Source organism: Tursiops truncatus, chromosome 7, assembly GCF_011762595.2.
Source record: "Tursiops truncatus isolate mTurTru1 chromosome 7, mTurTru1.mat.Y, whole genome shotgun sequence".
Taxonomy (NCBI): Eukaryota; Metazoa; Chordata; class Mammalia; order Artiodactyla; family Delphinidae; genus Tursiops; species Tursiops truncatus.
The window spans coordinates 47,924,512-47,945,297 of record NC_047040.1 but is presented as its reverse complement, the minus strand read 5'-3'; the positions used below and the strand labels follow the sequence as shown (position 1 = coordinate 47,945,297).

The window sequence follows — 20,786 nt, the reverse complement described above, 5'->3', positions numbered from 1 at the left end:
GCCTGTGGATGTGTAAATTAATATCATCACTTTTCTTAAAGACATTTAAATACATTTTAATTGCAAATATATAGAAAAAATCAGAAGACAGATAACATTAAAAATATGTTCTTGCATGTAGAATATTTTATTTCAAAAAGCATACTAAATGGATGTTATCCAATGTATGATTTTTACGTGATTAATAACAGCATTGCTAAATATTTTATTCTTAGGAGTCTCATAAGTGCCATTTTAAAATCGAGAGATAACTGACATATAACATTATATTAGCTTCAGGTGTACAACATGCTGATTCAGTATTTGTATATATTGTAAAATGATGAGCACACTAAGTCTAGTTAACATCCATCACCATTCATAGTTACAAAATTTTCATTGTATGACTTTTTAAAAAGACTACGAACACTACCTAACATCAATAAAAATTTACTTCTTGTACAAACTTCCAAATGCAGGAAATGTCAAAGTTTATCTATAATTATTTTAATGATGAACTGTTGAAGTTTGTGCAATAAAATTGCTCTGATTTGGATTTTATGTCCCTACATTTTTACTAAAATATTAATACACGAACGAAAATGAAAAAGAAAATCTTGTAAAAACCTGATTTTGTCTTCTATTTTTCCTTTTGCTGTTATACATTAGGTAGTTTCAACACAATGGGGAAAAGTATCTAGTGTTCAGAACTGCCAATAAAAAGATAAAACCTTTTTCAAAAGAAAAGTCCTGTTTCCCATCGAACTGAACCATCAGCACTTACATGGCATGCTACTTAATGTTTCTTGGCATAATATTTTGCATGGATAGAAGCCAGGTAGATATTTTCAAATGGGTTAGACAGTTGGGCTTCACTTATGCCTGCACATATCTAATAGCTTTATTCAGGAAGAACAGCTGTCTTTTGAAGACCTTATAATTTTCCATATCAAATGGTGGAAAAGGAGTTTACAAATAAGGAGTTTGGGGAAATTCTGATAATGTCTGATATCATTGTGTTTGATTGTGCTTTACTATGTATGACAAACTAAGATTTCACCTTTCTGGTAGTGGACAAACTCTTGCAAAGAGCTTTCCTAGCTAACTGTTTTGCAGGCAATTGGCTTGGTCCATGGTAAAGAAGTCCTTTTTAGGCCCCTCCTCATTTGCCATTAGCTCACAGAGGCAGAGGCATTGCTGGTGCTAGAGAGTGTCTACCATCACAGAGGCAACAGCCACAAATTCAGGTACAATCACTTTTAAAACTGATTTGGCATTACAGTCTTAGGTTTATAAACAAACATGGCCTAACAAAACACATGTACAAAATGTCATCTACTTAACAAGAGAATTGACAAATTGCAGTATATTTCTATAAAATATTACACAGTAATGTAAAAGAAGCACACTATTGGTATATGCATCAATGTGGATAAACCTCACAAGTATCAAGTTGGGTGAAAGAAGTCAAACACAAAAGAGCACATCTGTATCATTACATTTAACTACAGGTCAGAAACTGATTGAATTAGTCTCTAATTACTTTTTTAAAATTTTAAAAACACTCCTTTTTCATTGTCTAATCTAGCATTTTATCTAATTGGTACTAAAATGTTAAGACAACTATTTTGTATGTATGTATAAAACAAAACTGGTCATGTGATCTAAAAGTGTGTTAGGATTTGACGAATTAACTTATCCTGCACCTGTGTCGCCATTAGAACTGCTACACTGTTATCTTTGTAATTTTCCTTTTTTTAAAGTATTACGTAAATAAATATGAAAATATTAACTCTACAATTTTGTGAAATTAGTGAATAAAAAACATTGTTAAATCTTTTTTAACACTTTAAAACATATATATCAAATAAAAAAATATTAAGGAGTGTATGACTGCCTTAGGAATCAAAATGAGTGGTCTTTTATAATTGTTCTCCAAGCACAAAGCTATTATTTTTCTACAAATTTAAAATGTGCATATTGAAACTTTTGGAAATTTTATTTTGATTTTTTAAAGGATAAGATCCACCCTTAATTTCAAATGACAGCAATCATAAGCACATAGTTAAAGTAAAACATCTGTACACAAAATGATGATGAAAAAATGGGTTATCTATACTCATAAGGAGTACCTTAAATCTTGACTATAATTCATTGCTATTGATCTTTCTAAAAGTTTTTCTTAAAAATATCTCTCCAAATTATTTAGAATCTCCTAAAATTTGCCTTATATTATTTTGCCAGATAACTGTGCTTTTTTCATTGCTGAAAGGAGATGGGAGGCAGCAGATAATGTAATTTACATTCTGTTTCATAATAAATCTTCTAAGAAAGCTATCAGGGTATGGAATGTGATTGGTTACTTCTGAAATCTTTCACATTTGCAATACTACCATAGCATAAGAAAGCATATTATATTTTAGAGAAACTGCCTAACACTACTGAGCTTACATAGCACTAATTTTGCAAAATTATTTTTCATTCTTGCTATAACAAATTATTGAGAGATTACAATTTGTAAGGCACTGTGCTAAAGAATGAAAATACAAAGCTGAGACATACTTCCTGATGTTGAAGAATTCTCACTCTAACGACAGGTATAGATGTACTAATAAGCTATCATAATGTAGTCTTGTAAATTTAATCTTACAGGATGTTAATGAAAGTGATAGCACATGATATAATATGGAATTGGAAAGTCTTTCTGGGAAAGAGAGTACACAAGCAGAGATTTAAAAGGTAAACAGGAGCTAGGTAGGTAAATCAGCTGGAAAATAGTAAATCATTCCTGGCATGTGTCACAGAATAAGAAATGCTCTATAAAATATATTATTTGAATAATTTTTGGAGTTTAAAGAAAATTAGGAAGTGACAAGAGATTATGCTAGAAAAATATGTAAAGATCAGATCATGGGGGACTTTATACTTCATACTTACCATTTTGACTTTCATCTTGTAGCTATTTCAGAGGTTGGGCATTTAACCAAGCAAAAGGAAAGACACAGTCAGATTTAAAACTTAAATAGGCTACTTTGCTAATAAAGGACTGATTTCAGGAGAGTATTCCAGAATTGACACCTCTTCTAAAGCAGATTAATTTGTTAATGAGACATATTGTGGAGACCTGGTCTAGAGAAGTAATTTGGGGAAAAGGTGTGCAAAGAATGCAACTAAGAAGTGATTATAAACAATAAATGCTGGAGAGGGTGTGGAGAAAAGGGAATCTTCCTACACTTTTGGTGGGAATGTAAATTGGTACAACCATTATGGAGAACACTATGGAGGGTCCTTAAAAAACAAAATATAGAACTACCATATGATCCAGCAATCCCACTCCTGGGCATATATCCAGAGAAAACCATAATTGAAAAGACACATGCACCCTGATATTCATTGCAGCACTATTTACAATAGCCAAGACATGGTAGCAACCTAAATGTCCATCAACAGAGAAATGGATAAAGAAGATGTAGTACATATATACAATGGAATTTTACTCAGACATAAAAAAGAATGAAATAATGCCATTTGCAGCAACATGGACGGACCTAGAGATTACCATATTAAATGAAGTAAATCAGACAGAGACAAATACCATATGATATTACTTGTATGTGTAATTAATTAAAAATGATATAAATGAACTTACTTACAAAACAGAAACCGACTCACAGATCTCAAAATCAAACTTACGGTTACCAAAGGGGAAACGTGGGGGGAAGTGATAAATTAGGAGACTGGAATTAACATATACACACTACTATATAGAAACTAGATAACTAATAACGACCCACTGTATGCACAGGGAACTCTACTCAATATTCTGTAATAACCTATATGGGAAAAGAATCTGAAAAAGAATGGAAATATACATATGTATAATTGATTCACTTTGCTGTACACCTGAAACTAATACAACATTGTAAGTCAACTATACAATAAAAATTTAAAAAAAAAAGTGGTTACAGAATGAGCTTGTGGTGTTTTTGCTTACTTAATTGTGAAAAGGTATTAACAAGTTTTCTAACTTGATAACTAAATGGTTTTGCAATGTTTTATTTCAGTAAAGAACTTTAAGATGGATTAAATTGTAGAGATAGGATATAATCACTAATTCATTTGACAAGATCTAAAGTAATCCAAGTTCTTCTAAAGACACTTTAGATTCTTTCTGAAACTCTTTTCCATTACATATTCTTGAAATCTTCTGCAGGGAGGTGGTGGTCATGATTCAACAATGTGAATGAAATAACTGCAATAAGGCACATCAATAAATTTGTTTCTGTTAAACATGGCAAAAATAAGTACCTATGTTATTATGTAGCCATAAACCAATGATATTCATTTGTTCACTTATTAATAATGATTAATTAATCACCTAATCTAGGCAAGGCATTATAAGTATTGTGTGGAAAACTATGTTCTCACCTATGCTAAAATCTTTAAAAATCTATAAGAGTATAAGAATATAAAATCTCTAAGATTATAAAAAGTAAATTGACCAATTAGGCATATAAGATTAGTTTCATAAAGATGATGCAAAAAACATTGACAAATTTTCACCTTTTCCACATTTTGTAACTGTGCTATGTAAACACAGTCAACTTTTTGAAGAATTTGAGATATTTAATTATATGGTTTTGGTAGAATTTGTACCATATTCCATTTAGTTATTTTATCAGTTTTATTAAAATTGATGATAGATTAAAGAATTTATCATAAGCAAAAACTCTCTATATGTTGTACATATTTTAAAGCTCTATTACAAATTGGATATAAATTTTAAATTATTCAATATCCCAAGCTTATTGATACTTTCCTGATTATAAAACATCTTTCTTTAGAAATTTTTTTAAACTTACATTTAATTTTTCTACAATTTTTTGGTTAGGTAATATGACATGAAACTTGTTTTTTTCAATTTTTCTTTGTTCTTATATTTAATGTGCTTTTTTTTTTATATGTGACCTGTAGACATTTCTCCCCTAAATTCAACGTGAGAATCATAATCTTTTAATTGTAGTGTTTAGTTGGTTTACATTTCATATAATTACTGATAATATTTGAGATGTTAGCTAAAATTTTAATTTTTTACTTTGGGTGACACCTAGAGTGGAAAAAGATTATGGGAAACCAACCAAGGATTAAAAGGAGTAAATGATAGCTCTTTGTTAGTCTACTTCTGTTTCTTACTTTGAGTTTTCCCTGAAGCAGAGCCTGAGACAAAGTTTTGAATGCAAGTATTACTTTTGTTTAAGGAGGTGATTCGAAAAAACATCAGTAGGGGAGTGGCATTTTAAGGCTGGGAAGGAAAAGATATGGAATATGATTTTACCAAAACCTTAATAACTCTGCTAGTCTCAGAATTTCTGGCTTGAACTGGTTTGATTTCTCTCTCTCTTTTAATTTTTCTCCTGAATGTATTCTGTCATTTTCATGCTCTGGATCCACACAACACACATTCTATGTACAGAAAATGAGCCAGCAGCTTAGTTGCTTCCTCCACAATATTTTCTTGGCATGCTTAAATAAGGAACTCTTAAATAAGGAGCTTCTATCCCTGCCCCATTGTGGACCACATCTATTATCATTAGTGTCAACAACTCTAAATTAGGCTCTCTCTTTCGTCATCAATAAACTAGTCTAAGGTCTTGTACTTATAGCAGTCCAACCAACCAATTTCAAAGAAGTATCCCATTTGTAGGTGGGGAAGGGTGTGGGAAAGTAACTCTTCTCAAAATAGGTTTGTTACAGCTTGTCCTTAACTCCAAGGAACAAACTAACTCATATTATTGAGAAGCATCTGCTCACAGAAGTTTGTAGCCTCTTAGGCATTTATGGTCCTATTATTTCATTTTTTCAGGTGTACCTGAAATTAGCAATGTACCTTCCTGACAACTGAGCACATATCCATGTCTATACAGACCAGACTTCTGCTAGCATTTCTCACTGAAAGATTCAAGTTCTTTTACGGAGTATTCTTAGGATTCAGTGGTCACTTGATCTTGTTCTCCAACTATAAGACTTCCTATAATCGTAGGACTTACTTTAATTTGTGAATGAACAGGAAATAGCTCCAGGTAGCATAAAAGAAAAAGTAGGCCTTCCAATAATAAGAAAAACCAAGTTTGACAGTATTTCTCCTTCTCTTTTAAAGGTGTCATTATCACCACTGCTGCTAGCAACTGCCAGGGTAGAATTTTAGCCTATTAACCTAATCCGCAGGATTGGATAGTCAAATCAGACTCATCAGTACCAAGTTTTACTAAATATTATGAAAGATAAAATCTACCATAAAGCTTAGATTTTCCTCAGGTCCTTTTCACACAAACTCTGCCCCTCCAGGCCAGAAAAGATGAGTTCTCTAACTGGGTTTCAAGGGATCATCTCGTACAGCAGCAGTAGTTAAATTTTGAAAGATGTTTATTTTATACTCCAGAAACTTGTATAGCTCTGACATTCTCCAGGGAACCGTGTCATATAGACCCTGAGTTCTATTAGATAATCCTTGGCCAGGGACATTCTCTAGGGCATTTTAGAGATAAACTACCTTCTTCATAGCAAGCATCAGCAGTCTCTTTACCTAGGTCATCTTCTTTTTTTTCTTTTCCTGGGGTATCCTACAGAAAAGAAGAATGAGTGGACCTTGCAGGTCAGATTTTTTAACTCCTTTCTTCCATTGTTTTTTCCTTCTGGTCATTTCTCCCTATCATTCCACTTAGCAAGTTTCCTCATGGGTCTAAAAATATTTTCTCCGAATTTCATTGGTGACATTTGTCCTTTATAATTTCCCTTCTTTTTTCTCGCTAAATGTGCCATAGTCAGTGGTTTGTTGGTCCAGTAGACAATATCATTATTACACCAGTATGAGCTAATAAATTAGAGATCTTACCCAGTACCAAGCCTTCCTAATAATTTCAAAGATACAATTGATCAAAAGGTATGGGTAAAGCAGGAAGAGGCCTGGGACATTCCACATGTTTCCTAGGCCTCTGGTTCCTGCATTGGACACTACTGGACACATACGTGCTTAATAGTCTGTATTAAAAGATCAGGACTCTGTTAACTCAGTAGGTCATTATCTCACAAAGCTGGGAGCACTTAAGTTATGAACTATTTTCATTTTATACATCAGAGACATAGCTTAGGTGAAATTCTCCTGGAAGTCATGCTTCATACTCCATAGGTTCTAGGTATGTTTACCACAGGAAATTCTAATCTAAGTGTTCTGGACTATATGTTTGTGTCCTCCCAAAATTTGTATGTTGAGAACCTACCCCTTAGGTTATTAGGAGGTAGGGGATCTGGGAGATAATTTTTTTTTTTGTAGGTCTTCCAAGTGGCCGGGTTTCTTGAGGGCTTGAGGGTCTACAGGGGAGCCCCAGATGCCTGTGGGGAGGGCCTGCCATCGCCCTAGAGGGGCAGCGGCCCAGCAAGCAGCCAGGGATGGGGTCTCCAAAACCTGGGTTTACTTGAAAGTGTGGCTCTCTGCCCCACCGTGCCTGAAGCCTTTGGGGCTGAACATGGCCACGTAGCAGGGGTGGGTGCAATAGGGCTTGCCTTCATGCTCGGCATGACCCCTTGAGGTCAGCGTCTTTCCACGTTTCTCACATTTCAGGCAAGGGTGATGCCAGTCCTTCCCGAGGGAGGTCACCCACTCAGCAAAGTACACCTCCTTGTTGCACTTGGGGCACTTGGGCATGGTGGCGCCGTGTCCGGGGCGGGTGGCTGAGCGGGAGCAGAGCACAACGCTGGACTCTATGTCAGAGCATTATGAAATAAGGCGCTGAATATATTGACCACAGGGTCTCTGAAAACATGCAAGATGCTGAATCATGTTTAATAGGGATGAAGATAGCAAGCCAGGTACAAGGTCCTTAATGAATGTGGAGAGATGAGTGGGAGTAGATAAAATAGGAACTGCTTAAGATTATTAAAAAGAGTTATACATTGCTAAAAAATATTTATGATTTAGAAGAGACAAAAAATACATCCCTTTCTTTCCAATTGAGAGTCAATTTTCAATTAAGGTAAATGACAGAAAATTCAGTAAAATAAAATTGTACTGGGAATTTTTTTTAGGAAATTCCTGAGAAGTATCTTTCTAATTTCTTTTTGTAAAGTTTTGCATACAATTTATTTAGTACAAAGTTTATTTATTTATGTGGATCTACCTGGGATCTAATATCCTGTTATGTAGATGTGTCTACTAATTTTGCGGGTCTGAGAGTATTTCCAGGAAATTCAGCTACGTATATGGTGACAGGTTCGGTAAATCACAAATGTGAATTTATTGCATTATTCTATTCGCTGAGTTTTCTGTTTCCATGTTGTCATACCTGGCCCACTAGCTAAGAAGTGTGATTAATAAGGTGATTCCAAAGGACCATTTAAGGGTTTGAATGACCTTGTAGCTATTTTATGTAAAAACTGCTTAGAATCATCAGGGATGATTAAATTATACCCATAAACTCCCAACACGGATGATTTGTATGTTTACTAGGAGTCATTAACAAACTATATTTCTACTGGAAAAGACAATAACTATATGAAATGTCAGAGAGTGAAGAGCATGATCAAAATAAAATTAGTTTCCCAGCACTATTATTTTTAGTAATCCTGAAAGAACTAATCCAGTATTTGGTTGATGTTTTGTCAGTAACTTAAAAATATTTTTCAGGAAATTTGTGGACCAAGTTATTTCAAAAGCCTATATATAAGACTGGACACTATAAAACTCTTAGAGGAAACATAGGAAGAACACTCTTTGATGTAAATCACAGCAAGATCTTTTCTTGATCCACCTCCTACAGTAATGGGAATAAAAACAAAAGTAAACAAATGGGACCTAATGAAACATAAAAGCTTTTGCACAGTAAAGGAAACCATACACAAGAAGGAAAGACAACCTTCAGAATGGGAGACAATATTTGCAAAGGAAGCAACTGACAAAGGATTAATCTCTAAAATATACAAAGAGCACATGAAGTTCAATATCAAAACAACAAGCAACACAATCAAAAAATGGGCAGACGACCTAAATAGCCATTTCTTCAAAGAAGACATACAGATGGCCAAAAAACATATGAAAAGATGCTCAACATCACTAATTGTAAGAGAAATGCAAATCAAAACCACAATGAGGTATCACCTCACACCAGTTAGAATGGGAATCATCAAAAAAATCTACAAACAATAAATGCTGGAGAGGGTGTGGAGAAAAGAGAACCCTCTTGCCCTTTTGGTGGGAATGTAAATTGATACAGCCACTATGGAGAACAGTATGGAGTTTCCTTAAAAATCTAAAAATAGAAGTACCATATGACCCAGCAATCCCACTACTGGGCATATACCCAGACAAAACCATAATTCAAAAAGACACATGCACCCAATGTTTATTGCAGCACTATTTACAATAGCCAGGTCATGGAAGTAACCTAATTGTCCATCGACAGATAAATGAATAAAGAAGATGTGGTACATATATACAATGGAATATTACTCAGCCATATAAAGCAATGAAATTGAGTCATTTGTAGAGACGTGGATGGACCTAGGTACTGTCTTACAGAGTGAAGTAAGTCAGAAAAGAGAAAAACAAATATCATATATTAATGTATATGTGGAATCTGGAAAAAAGGAAGAGATGAACCTGTTTGCAAGGCACAAATAGAAACACAGATACAGAGAACAAATATATGGACACCAAGGGGGCAAAAGGGGAATGGGATGAATTGGGAGATTGGAATTGACATATATACACTAATATGTATAAAATAGATAACAAATGTAAACGGCTGTATGCACAGGGAACTCTACTTCACTTCTCTGTACTGTAGAAACTAACACAACATTGTAAAACAACTATACCCCAATAAAAAAAATCAAAGCCAAAAAAAAAAAAAAAATTAAAAGCCTATATATATTTGACAACATTTAAAGTTACGATTCATTCAAATCACTTTATATATCTATGGGAACTATATCAGAATTATATCTTAAAGTACCGAGTTGAAACACAATTTTTTAATTTTATTTACCATCTTTATTGGAGTATAACTGCTTTACAATGGTGTGTTAGTTTCTGCTGTATAACATAGTGGATCAGCTACAGATATACATACATCCCCATACCCCCACCCTCTTGCATCTCCCTCCCACCCTCCCTATCCCACCCCTCTGGGTGGTCACAAAGCACCAAGCTGATTTCACTGTGCTATGTGGCTGCTTCCCACTAGCTATTTTACATTCGGTAGTGTATATAGGTCCAGGCCACTCTCTCCTTTCATCCCAGTTTACCCTTCCTCCTCCCCATGTCCTCAAGTCCATTTTCTAAGTCTATATCTTTATTCATGTCCTGCCCTTAGGTTCTTTAGAACCATTTTGTTTTTTTACATTCCATATATATGTGTTACCATACGGTATTTGTTTTACTCTTTCTGACTTACTTCACTCTGTATGACAGACTCTAGGTCCATCCAACTCACTACAAATAATTTAATTTCATTTCTTTTTATGGTGAATAACATTCCATTGTATGTATGTGCCACATCTTCTTTATCCATTCAACTGTCAGTGGACACGTAGGTTGCTTCCATGTCCAGGCTACTGTAAATAGTGCTGCAAAGAACATTGTGGTACATGAATCTTTTTGAATTATGGTTTTCTCAGGGTATATGCCCAGTAGTGGGATTGCTGGGTTGTATGGTAGTTCTATTCTTAGTTTCTTGAGGAACCTCCAAACTGTTTTCCATAGTGGCTGTATCAATTTACATTCCCACCCACAGTGCAAGAGAGCTCCCTTTTCTTCACACCCTCTCCAGCATTTATTATTTTACTTTTTGCGGTACGCGGGCCTCTCACTGTTGTGGCCTCTCCCATTGCAGAGCACAGGCTCCAGACGCGCAGGCTCAGCAGCCATGGCTCACGGGCAAAGCCGCTCCACAGCATGTGGGATCTTCCCGGACCGGGGCACAAACCCGTACTCCCTTTATCGGTAGGTGGACTCTCAACCACTGCGCCACTAGGGAAGCCCCTCCAGCATTTATTGTTTGCAGATGATTTGATGATGGCCATTCTGACCAGTGTGAGGTGACAACTCACTGTAGTTTCGATTTGCATTTCTTTAATGATTAGTGATGTTGAGCATCCTTTCATGTGTTTTTGGCAATCAGTATATCTTCTTTGGAGAAATGTCTATTTAGGTCTTCTGCCCATTTTTGGATTGGCTTGTTTGTTTTTTTGATATTGAGCTACAGGAGCTGCTTGTATATTTTGGAGATTAATCCTTTGTCAGTTGCTTCGTTTGCAAATATTTTCTCCCAGTCTGAGGGCTGTCTTTTCATCTTGTTTATGGTTTCCTTTGCTGTGCAAAAGCTTTGAAGTTTCATTAGGTCCCACTTGTTTTTGTTTTATTTCCATTTCTCTAGGAGGTGGGTCAAAAAGGATCTTTCTGTGATTTATGTCATGGAGTGTTCTCCCTATGTTTTCCTCTAAAGCTTTATAGTGTCTGGCCTTACATTTAGGTTTTTAATCCATTTTGAGTTTGTGTATGGTGTTAGGGAGTGTTCTAATTTCATTCTTTTACATGTAGCAGTCCAGTTTTCCCAGCACCACCTATTGAAGAGGCTGTTTTTCTCCACTGTATATTCTTCCTCCTTTATCAAAGATAAGGTGACCATAGGTGTATGGGCTTATCTCTGGGCTTTCTATCCTATTCCATTGATCTATATTTCTGTTTTTGTGCCAGTAGCATACTGCCTTGATTACTGTAGCGCTATAGTATACTCTGAAGTCAGGCAGCCTGATTCTTCCAGTTCCAGTTTTCTTTCTCAAGTTTGCTTTGGCTATTCGGGGTCTTTTGTGTTTCCATATAAATTGTGAATTTTTTTGTTCTAGTTCTGTGAAAATGCGATTGGTAGTTTGATAGGGATTGCATTGAATCTGTAGATTGCTTTGGGTAGTAGAGTCATTCTCACAATGTTGATTCTTCCAATCCAAGAACATGGTATATCTCTCCATCTGTTTGTATCATCTTTAATTTCTTTCATCAGTGTCTTATAGTTTTCTGCATACAGGTCTTCTGTCTCCCTAGGTAGGTTTATTCCTAGGTATTTTATTCTTTCTGTTGCAATGGTAAATGGGAGTGTTTCTTTAATTTCTCTTTCAGATGTTTCATCATTAGTGTATAGGAATGCCAGAGATTTCTGTGACTTAACTTTGTGTCCTGCTACTTTACCCAATTCACTGATTAGGTCTACTAGTTTTCTAGTAGCATCTTTAGGATTTTCTATGTATAGTATCATGTCATATGCAAACAGTGACTTTTTTTCTTAATCTTTTCCGGTTTGGATTCCTTTTATTTCTTTTTCTTCTCTGATGGCTGTGGCTGAAATTTCCAAAACTATGTTGAATAACACTGGTGAGAGTAGGCAACCTTGTCTTGTTCCTAATCTTAGTGGAAATGGTTTCACTTTTTCACCATTGAGAACGATATTGGCTGTGGGTTTGTTATATATGGCCTTTATTATCTTGAGGTAAGTTCCCTCTTTGCCTACTTTCTGGAGACTTTTTATCATAAATGGTATTGAATTTTGTCAAAATCTTTTTCTGCATCTTGAGATGATCATATGGTTTTTCTCCTGCAATTTGTTAGTATGGTTTATCACACTGATTGATTTGCATATATTGAAGAATCCTTGCATTCCTGGGATAAACCCACTTGATTATAATGTATGATCCTTTTAATGTGCTGTTGGATTCTGTTTGCTAGTATTTTGTTGAGGATTTTTGCATCTATGTTCATCAGTGATATTGGCCTGTAGGTTTCTTTCTTTGTGACATCTTTGTCTGGTTTTGGTATCAGGGTGATCGTGGCCTCATAGAATGAGTTTGGGAGTGTTCCTGCCTCTGCTAACTCTTTTGGAAGAGTTTGAGAAGGATAGGTGTCAGCACTTCTCTAAATGTTTGATAGAATTTGCCTGTGAAGCCATCTAGTCCTGGGCTTTTGTTTGTTGGAAGATTGTTAGTCACAGTTTGAATTTCAGTGCTTGTGATTGATCTGTTTGTATTTTCTATTTCTTCCTGGTTCAGTCTCAGAAGGTTGTGCTTTTCTAAGAAATTGTCCATTTCTTCCAGGTTGTCTAGTTTATTGGCATATAGTTGCTTGTAGTAATCTCTCATGATCCTTTGTATTTCTACAGTGTCAGTTGTAACTAATCCTTTTTCATTTCTAATTGTATTGATCTGCGTCTTCTTCCTTTTTTTCTTGATGAGTCTGCCTAATGGTTTATCAATTTTGTTTATTTTATCAAAGAACCAGCTTTTAGTTTTATTGATCTTTACTATCATTTCCTTCATTTCTTGTTCATTTATTTCTGATCTGCTCTTTATGAGTTCTTTCTTTCTGCTAACTTTGAGGGGTTTTTTTTCTTTCTTTCTCTAACTGCTTTAGGTGTAAGGTTAGGTTGTTTATTTTAGATGTTTCTTGTTTCTTGAGGTAGGATTGTATTATATAAACATCTCTCTTAGAACTGCTTTTGCTGCATCCCATAGGTTTTGGGCTGTTGTGTTTTCATTGTCATATGTTTCTAGGTATTTTTTGATTTCCTCTTTGATTTCTTCAGTGATCTCTTGGTTATTTAGTAGTGTTTTGTTTAGCCTCCATGTATTCGTATTTTTTCAGATATTTCCTGTAATTGACATCAAGTCTCATAGCGTTGTGGTCAGAAAAGATACTTGATATAATTTCAATTTTCTTAAATTTACCAAGATTTGATTTGTGATGCAAGACATGATCTATCCGGGAGAATGTTCCATGAGCACTTGAGAAGAAAGTGTAATCTGCTGTTTTTAGATGGAATGTCCTATAATATCAGTTAAGTCCATCTTGTTTAATATAGCATTTAAAGCTTGTGTTTCCTTATTTATTTTAATTTTGGATGATCTGTCCATTGGTGAAAGTGGGGTGCTAAAGTCCCCTATTATGATTGTGTTACTGTTGATTTTCCCTTTTATGGCTGTTAGCATTTGCCTTACGTATTGAGGTGCTCCTATGTTGGGTGCATAAATATATACAATTGTTATAACTTCTTCTTGGATTGATCCCTTGATCATTATGCAGTGTCCTTCTTTGTCTCTTGTAATAGTGTTTGCTTTAAAGTTGATTTTGTCTGATATGAGAATTGCTACCCCAGCTTTCTTTTGATTTCCGTTTGCATGGAATATCTTTTTCCATCCCCTCACTTTCAATTTGTATGTGTCCTTAGGGCTGAAGTTTGTCTATTGTTGACAGCATATATATGGGTCTTGTTTTTGTATTCATTCAGCCAGTCTATGTCTTTTGGTTGGAGCATTTAATCCATTTACATTTAAGGTAGTTATCGATATGTATGTTCCTATTACCATTTTCTTAATTGTTTTGGGTTTGTTTTCATAGGTCTTTTCCTTCCCTTGTGTTTCCTGCCTAGAGAAGTTCCTTTAGAATTTGTTGTAAAGCTAGTTTGGTGGTGCTGAATTCTCTTAACTTTGGCTTGTCTATAAACGTTTTAATTTCTCCATCGAATCTGAATGAGATCCTTGCTGGGTAGAGTAATCTTGGTTGTAGGTTTTTCCCTTTCATCATTTTAAATATGTCCTGCCACTCCCTTCTGGCTTGCAGAATTTCTGCTGAAAGTGCAGCTGTTAACCTTACGAGGATTCCCTTGTGTGTTAATTGTTGCTTTTCCCTTGCTGCTTTTAATATTTTTTCTGGTATTTAATTTTTGGTAGTTTGATTAACATGTGTCTTGGCATGTTTCTCCTTGGATTTATCCTTTATGGGACTCTGAGCTTCCTGGACTTGACTATTTCCTTACCCATATAAGGGAAGTTTTCAACTATAATCTCTTCAAATAGTTTCTCAGCCCCCTTTATTTTCTCTTCTTTTTCTGGGACCCCAATAATTCGAATGTTGATGTATTTATTATTATCCCAGAGGTCTCTGAGCTTTCCTTAATTCTTTTCATTCTTTTTTCTTTATTTTGCTCTCTGGTGGTTATTCCACTGTTTTATCTTCCAGGTCCCTTATCCGTTCTTTTACCTCAGTTATTCTGCTACTAATTCCTTCTAGAGAATTTTTAATTTCATTTATATTGTTGTTCATCCTTGTTTGTTTGCTCTTTAGTTCTTGTAGGTCTTTGTTAAACATTTCTTTTATTTTCTCCATTCTATTTCCAAGATTTTGGATCATCTTCACTATCATTACTCTGAAATCTTTTTCAGGTAGACTGCCTATTTCCTCTTCATTTGTTTGGTCTGGTGGGTTTTTACCTTGCTCCTTCATCTGCTGTGTATTTCTCTGTCTTTCACTCTGCTTAACTTACTGCCTTTGGGTGTCCATTTTGCAGGCTGCAGGTTTGTGTTTCCTGTTGTTTTTGGTGTATGCTCCTGGTCAGTAAGGTTGGTTCAGTGGTTTGTGTAGCCTTCCTGGTGGAGGGGACTCGTGCCTGTGTTTTGGTGGTTGAGGCTGCATCTTGTCTTTCTGGAGTACAGGAAAACGTCTGGTGGTGTGTTTTGGGGTGTCTGTGAACTTATTATGATTTTAGGCAGCCTCTCTGCTAATGGGTGGATTTGTGTTCCTATCTTGCTAATTGTTTGGCATAGGGTGTCCAGCACTGTATCCTGCTGGTCATTGAGTGGAGCTTGGTCTTAGCGTTGAGATGGAGATCTCTTGGAGATCTTTTACTGTTTGTTATTATGTGGGGCTGGAGGCCTCTGGTGGTCCAATGTCCTGAACTCGACTCTCCCACCTCAGAGGCTCAGGCCTGACATCTGGCCAGAGCACCAAGACCCTGTCAGCCATGTGGCTGTGCTCATTTGTTGCTGCATGCTGCTTAATTACCAGAGAGTTTCTGTTGAGGATGTTTAGCCCTCTTTGAGTCCAGACCTGTCTGAAGCAAGGTCCTGTAGTAACACCCCACCGTGTGCGGCAGATGGCAGGCAGGACATGGTGGCCACACAATGAATTTTAAATCAGGATTTATGCTAAAAGAATACATGACATTTGAAGAATGATGGTAATTTTTAAATGATGTTTAGAACTTTTACAAAAAGGAACAGAGGAAAATTAGATTATTGTTTTGTGCACAACACAAATTATATTTTTGTTATACTTATTTTATTTGAAATATCCTTCAGCACTATACAATAAAATGCATGATATAAATCTTAAATTTACTGAGCAATTTTTTTATATATGATGCTTTTATGTAACCATCACCTGTCAAGATAAAAAATATTTTCAGCATCTCAGAAAGCTGTCACATGCCACTTCCCAGGACTTTCCTCCCCTGCCCAAAGATACCACTAGTTTGATATCTATCATGTATCATGAAAGGCACAAGTATTAAATTCTTCTGAACTATGGCTCCTTAGATTAAAATTGATATTAAAAATCTGGGAAAAATTTAAAAGAACATATATAAAATAGAACATTTGCAAATGAAAAATTCCAAGACAACTGAAGTTCAGAAAATGAAGTTCTAGGCTTCCTTGTTGAGATAGAAGTGAGATTATGAAGGGCATCCACCTTTATTCACTGGATAAATTCTAGAAGATAATTTTGATCTTTCCCTATTGATGAAGGAAAAGATTTTAGGTCACATTTTAAACTCATTTTAAACACATTTTAAACATTCAAAACAACTGTTTGAATGAGATCAGCAGGATAACATCTTGATGTATATCTAGTGTGACAGCGTTAAGAGTTATTTAAATGAAGATTTCAAAATTTTTCCTGATCTAGGGTATCCCTAGGTAAGTTTTTTCACGAAAATTCTTATGAAAGCAGCTTATAAAATATAAATGTTGAGTATACATAAATCTGTTAATTAAACAATATAACGTATGCATTTGAAGTTACCCTTATTACATAATATTTTAAAGAGTATTAATCTTAGTATCAAGCAGTGTCTTAGCCCCAAACCTACTCTAACACCTTGGCCAAGTAATTTAATATCACTAAACCTGAGCCTCCTTATCCAGATAAGGGAGATAATAAAAACTACCTTACAGATTAATTGTGTAAATTCAATGAGACCATTCAATAATGCACTTAGCATTTTACCAGAAACTCCATTGCCACTTAGTAATTGCTAACTATCATGAATTCGTCTTAGCTTGCTTTTAACTCTATTAATTAAAATATTATCTCTAATGTAGCAGGTGTGTAATAAACATTTACTTTTAAAGTACATTTAGGAGGGAATTTTACCAGAATTGCATAGTAAGACCTTGAAAAGCCACTCCTCGATAAAAACAATGAACACTCTGCCAAAAAAGTCAAAATCAACTTTTTCAGAATGCTGAAAATGAATTACACACTTTAAAAAATCTGAATAGTAGTTATGTAAGAAAAATAGCCAACCCTCAGTACGAAAAACAAGTTTTTAAAATTTATTTACACTATTCTTATTCCCCTTCTCCCTAACTTGATGCATGTGTGGAAACAGTCTTTGCAGACACTGGAGGAGGAAAAACAGATTTGGAGGTCCACAAAAGCCCCATTACCAAGGAACTGTAAACATCTGATGTCCTTGCTCACTAGAAAGCTCCATTCCCAAGGTTTTCATTAGCTGACCTGATTCAGAGCCGCTCTGAACATAACAGACTATCTTCTTGTTATCTGTCAAAATTCATCAAAATAAAAATCTTCTGCACAGCAAAGGAAACCAACAAAACAAAAGGTAACCTACTGAATGGGAGAAAATATTTGCAAATCATATATCTCATGAGGGGCTAATATCCAAAATATACAAAGAACTCATACAACTCAACATCAAAAACACAAACAACCTGATTAAAAAAATGTGCAGAGGACCTGAATAAACATTTTTCCAAAGAAGACATACAGATGGACAACACACATATGAAAAGATGTTCAACATCACTAATCATCAGGGAAATGCAAATCAAAACCACATTTGATATCACCTCACACCTGTCAAAATGGTTATTATCAAAAACACAACAAATAGTAAGTGTTGGTGAGGATGTGGGAAAAGGAAACCCTTGTGCCGTGTTGGCAGGAATGTAAATTGATGCAGCCACTATGAAAAACAGTATGGAGATTCCTCAAAAAATTAAAAATAGAACTACCATATAATCCAGCAATCCCATTTCTGGGTGCTTTTCCAAAGAAAACAAAAGCACTAATTTGAAAAGATATATGCACCCCAATGTTCATTGCACCCATAATAGCCAAGTTATGGAAGCAACCTAAGTGTCCATGGTTAGATGAATGGATAAAGAAGATGTGGGGTATGTGTATGTATGTGTACACACACACACACACACACACACACACACACAATGGAATATGACTCAGCTACAGAAAAGAATGAAATCTTGCCATCTGTGATAACATGGATCAACCTAGAGTGTATTATGCAAAGTGAAATAAGTCAAACAGAGAAAGACAAATGCCATCTGATTTTACATATATGTGAAATCTAAAAAACAAATGAATAAGAATAACAAAACAAATAGATTCACACATACAGAGAACAAATGGGTGGTTGCAGAGGGGAGCGGGTAGGGGAATGAATGAAATAGGTGACGAAAATTAAGAGGTACAAACATCCAGTTGCAAATGGATGAGTGACAGGGATGAAATGTACAGTGTGGGTAATATAATCAATAACGTTAATAACTTTGTATGGCAAGGGATATTAACTAGATTTTTTTGTGGTGATCATTTTGTAATGTATAGAAATATCAAATCAGCATGTTGTGCACCAAGAACTTGCATAGTGTTGTAGGCAGTAATACTTCAAAAAGCAAGCAAACTCAGAGAAAAAGAGATCAGATTTGTAGTTAGTAGAGGTAAGGGGTAGGGAGGGAGGGGGGAATTGGATAAAGGTGGTCAAACGGTACAAACTTCCAGTTATAAGATAAACAAGTACTAGGGATGTAATGTACAACATGGTTAATATAATTAATACTGTGTACGTTATATAGTAAAGTTGTTAAGATGGTAGATCCTAAGGGCTCTCTACAAAAGGAAAGAGTATTTTTTAATAACTAAATAAAATAAAGTGAGGCCAGCAAAAAAAAAAATAACAAGATGACCAAAAGACAAGCTGGCCAAAAGTAATAATAATAAAGAATGAAGAATTAAAAGTCCATAGGGAATTCTGGCAATTTCTGGCATATTGCTTGGAATCTAGAAGGCAAAAAGATACACTGGGAGATTGACTGGTTCAGGATGGTGGAGTAGAAGGATGTGCGTTCACTCCCTCTTGCGAGAGCACTGGAATAACAACTGCTGAACAATCGTCGACAGGAAGACACTGGAACTCACCAGAAAAGATACTCCACATCCAAAGACAAAGGAGAAGCCACAATGAGATGGTAGGAGGGGTGCAATCACAATAAAGTCAAATCCCATAACTGCTGGGTGGGTGACTCACAAACTGGACAACATTTATATCACAGAAGTCCACCCACTGGACTGAAGGTTCTGAGCCCCACCTCAGGCTTCCCAACCTGGTGGTCTGGCAACAGGAAGAGGAATTCCTAGAGAATCACACTTTGAAGGCTAGTGGGATTTGAATGTGGGACTTCAACAGGACTGGGGGAAACAGAGACTCCACTCTTGGAGGGCACACACAAAGTAGTGTGCACATTGGGACCCAGGGGAAGGAGCAGTGACACCATAGGAAACTGAACCAGACCTATCTGCTAGTGTTAGAGGATCTCCTGCAGTGGTGGGGGGTGGCTGCAGCTCACCTTGAGGACAAGGACACTGGCAGCAGAAGTTCTAGGAAGTACTCCTTGGCACAGCCCATCCAGAGTCCACCATTAGCCCCACCAAAGAGCCAGGTAGGCTCCAGTGTTGGTCATCTCAGGCCAAACAACAAACAGGGAGGGAAACCAGCCCCATGATCATCAGAGAAGCGGATTAAAATTTTATTGAGCTCTGCTCACCAGAGCAACAACCAGCTCTACCCACCACAAGTCCCTCCCATCAGGAAACTTGCAAAAGCCCCTTAGATAGAATCATCCACCGGAGAGCAGACAACAGAAGCAAGAAGAACTACAATCCTGCAGCCTGTGGAACAAAAACCACATTCATAGAAAGATAGACAAGATGAAAAGGCAGAGGGCTATATACCAGATGAAGGAACAAGATAAAACCCCAGAAAAACAACTAAATCAATGAAGATAGGTAAGCTTCCAGAGAAAGAATTCAGAATAATGATAGTGAAGATGATCCAGGACCTCGGGAAAAGAATGGAGGCAAAGATTGAGAGGATGCAAGAAATGTTTAACAAAGACCTAGAAGAATTAAAGAACAAACAGAGATGAAGAATAAAATAACTGAAATGAAAACACACTAGAAGAAATCAATAGCAGAATAACTAAGGTAGAAGAACGGATAAGTGACCTGGAAGACAGAATGGTGGAATTCACTGTTGTGGAACAGAATAAAGAAAAAAGAATGAAAAGAAATGAAGACAGGCAAAGAAACCTCCGGGATAACATTAAATGCAACAACATTCACATTATATGGGTCCTAGAAGGAGAAGAGAGAGAGAAAGGACCCAAGAAAATATTATAAGAGATTACAGTCGAAAACTTCCCTAACATGGGAAAGGAAATAGCCACCTAAGTCCAGGAAGCACAGAGTCCCATAGAGCATAAACCCAAGGATAAACATGTCGAGGCACATAGTAATCAAACTGGCAAATATTAAAGACAAAAATTATTGAAAGCAACAAGGGAAAAATGACAAATAACATACAAGGGAACTCCCATAAGGTTAACAG

General features: G+C 35.8%; 1 protein-coding gene and 1 long non-coding RNA gene across 2 annotated transcripts in view; both read right to left on the bottom strand.

The window, feature by feature from the left end:
- The window catches only part of LOC109549359 (uncharacterized), a 319,510-nt gene that overhangs the window by 169,400 nt on the left and 129,324 nt on the right, over positions 1-20,786 (bottom strand). The window lies entirely within an intron of this gene.
- On the bottom strand, positions 7,311-7,696 carry LOC101329485 (cysteine-rich protein 1). Its single transcript, XM_004327725.4, has one exon. It carries the CDS (start codon positions 7,679-7,681, stop codon positions 7,448-7,450), a length of 234 nt encoding a protein of 77 aa, XP_004327773.2. The 5' UTR covers positions 7,682-7,696; the 3' UTR covers positions 7,311-7,447.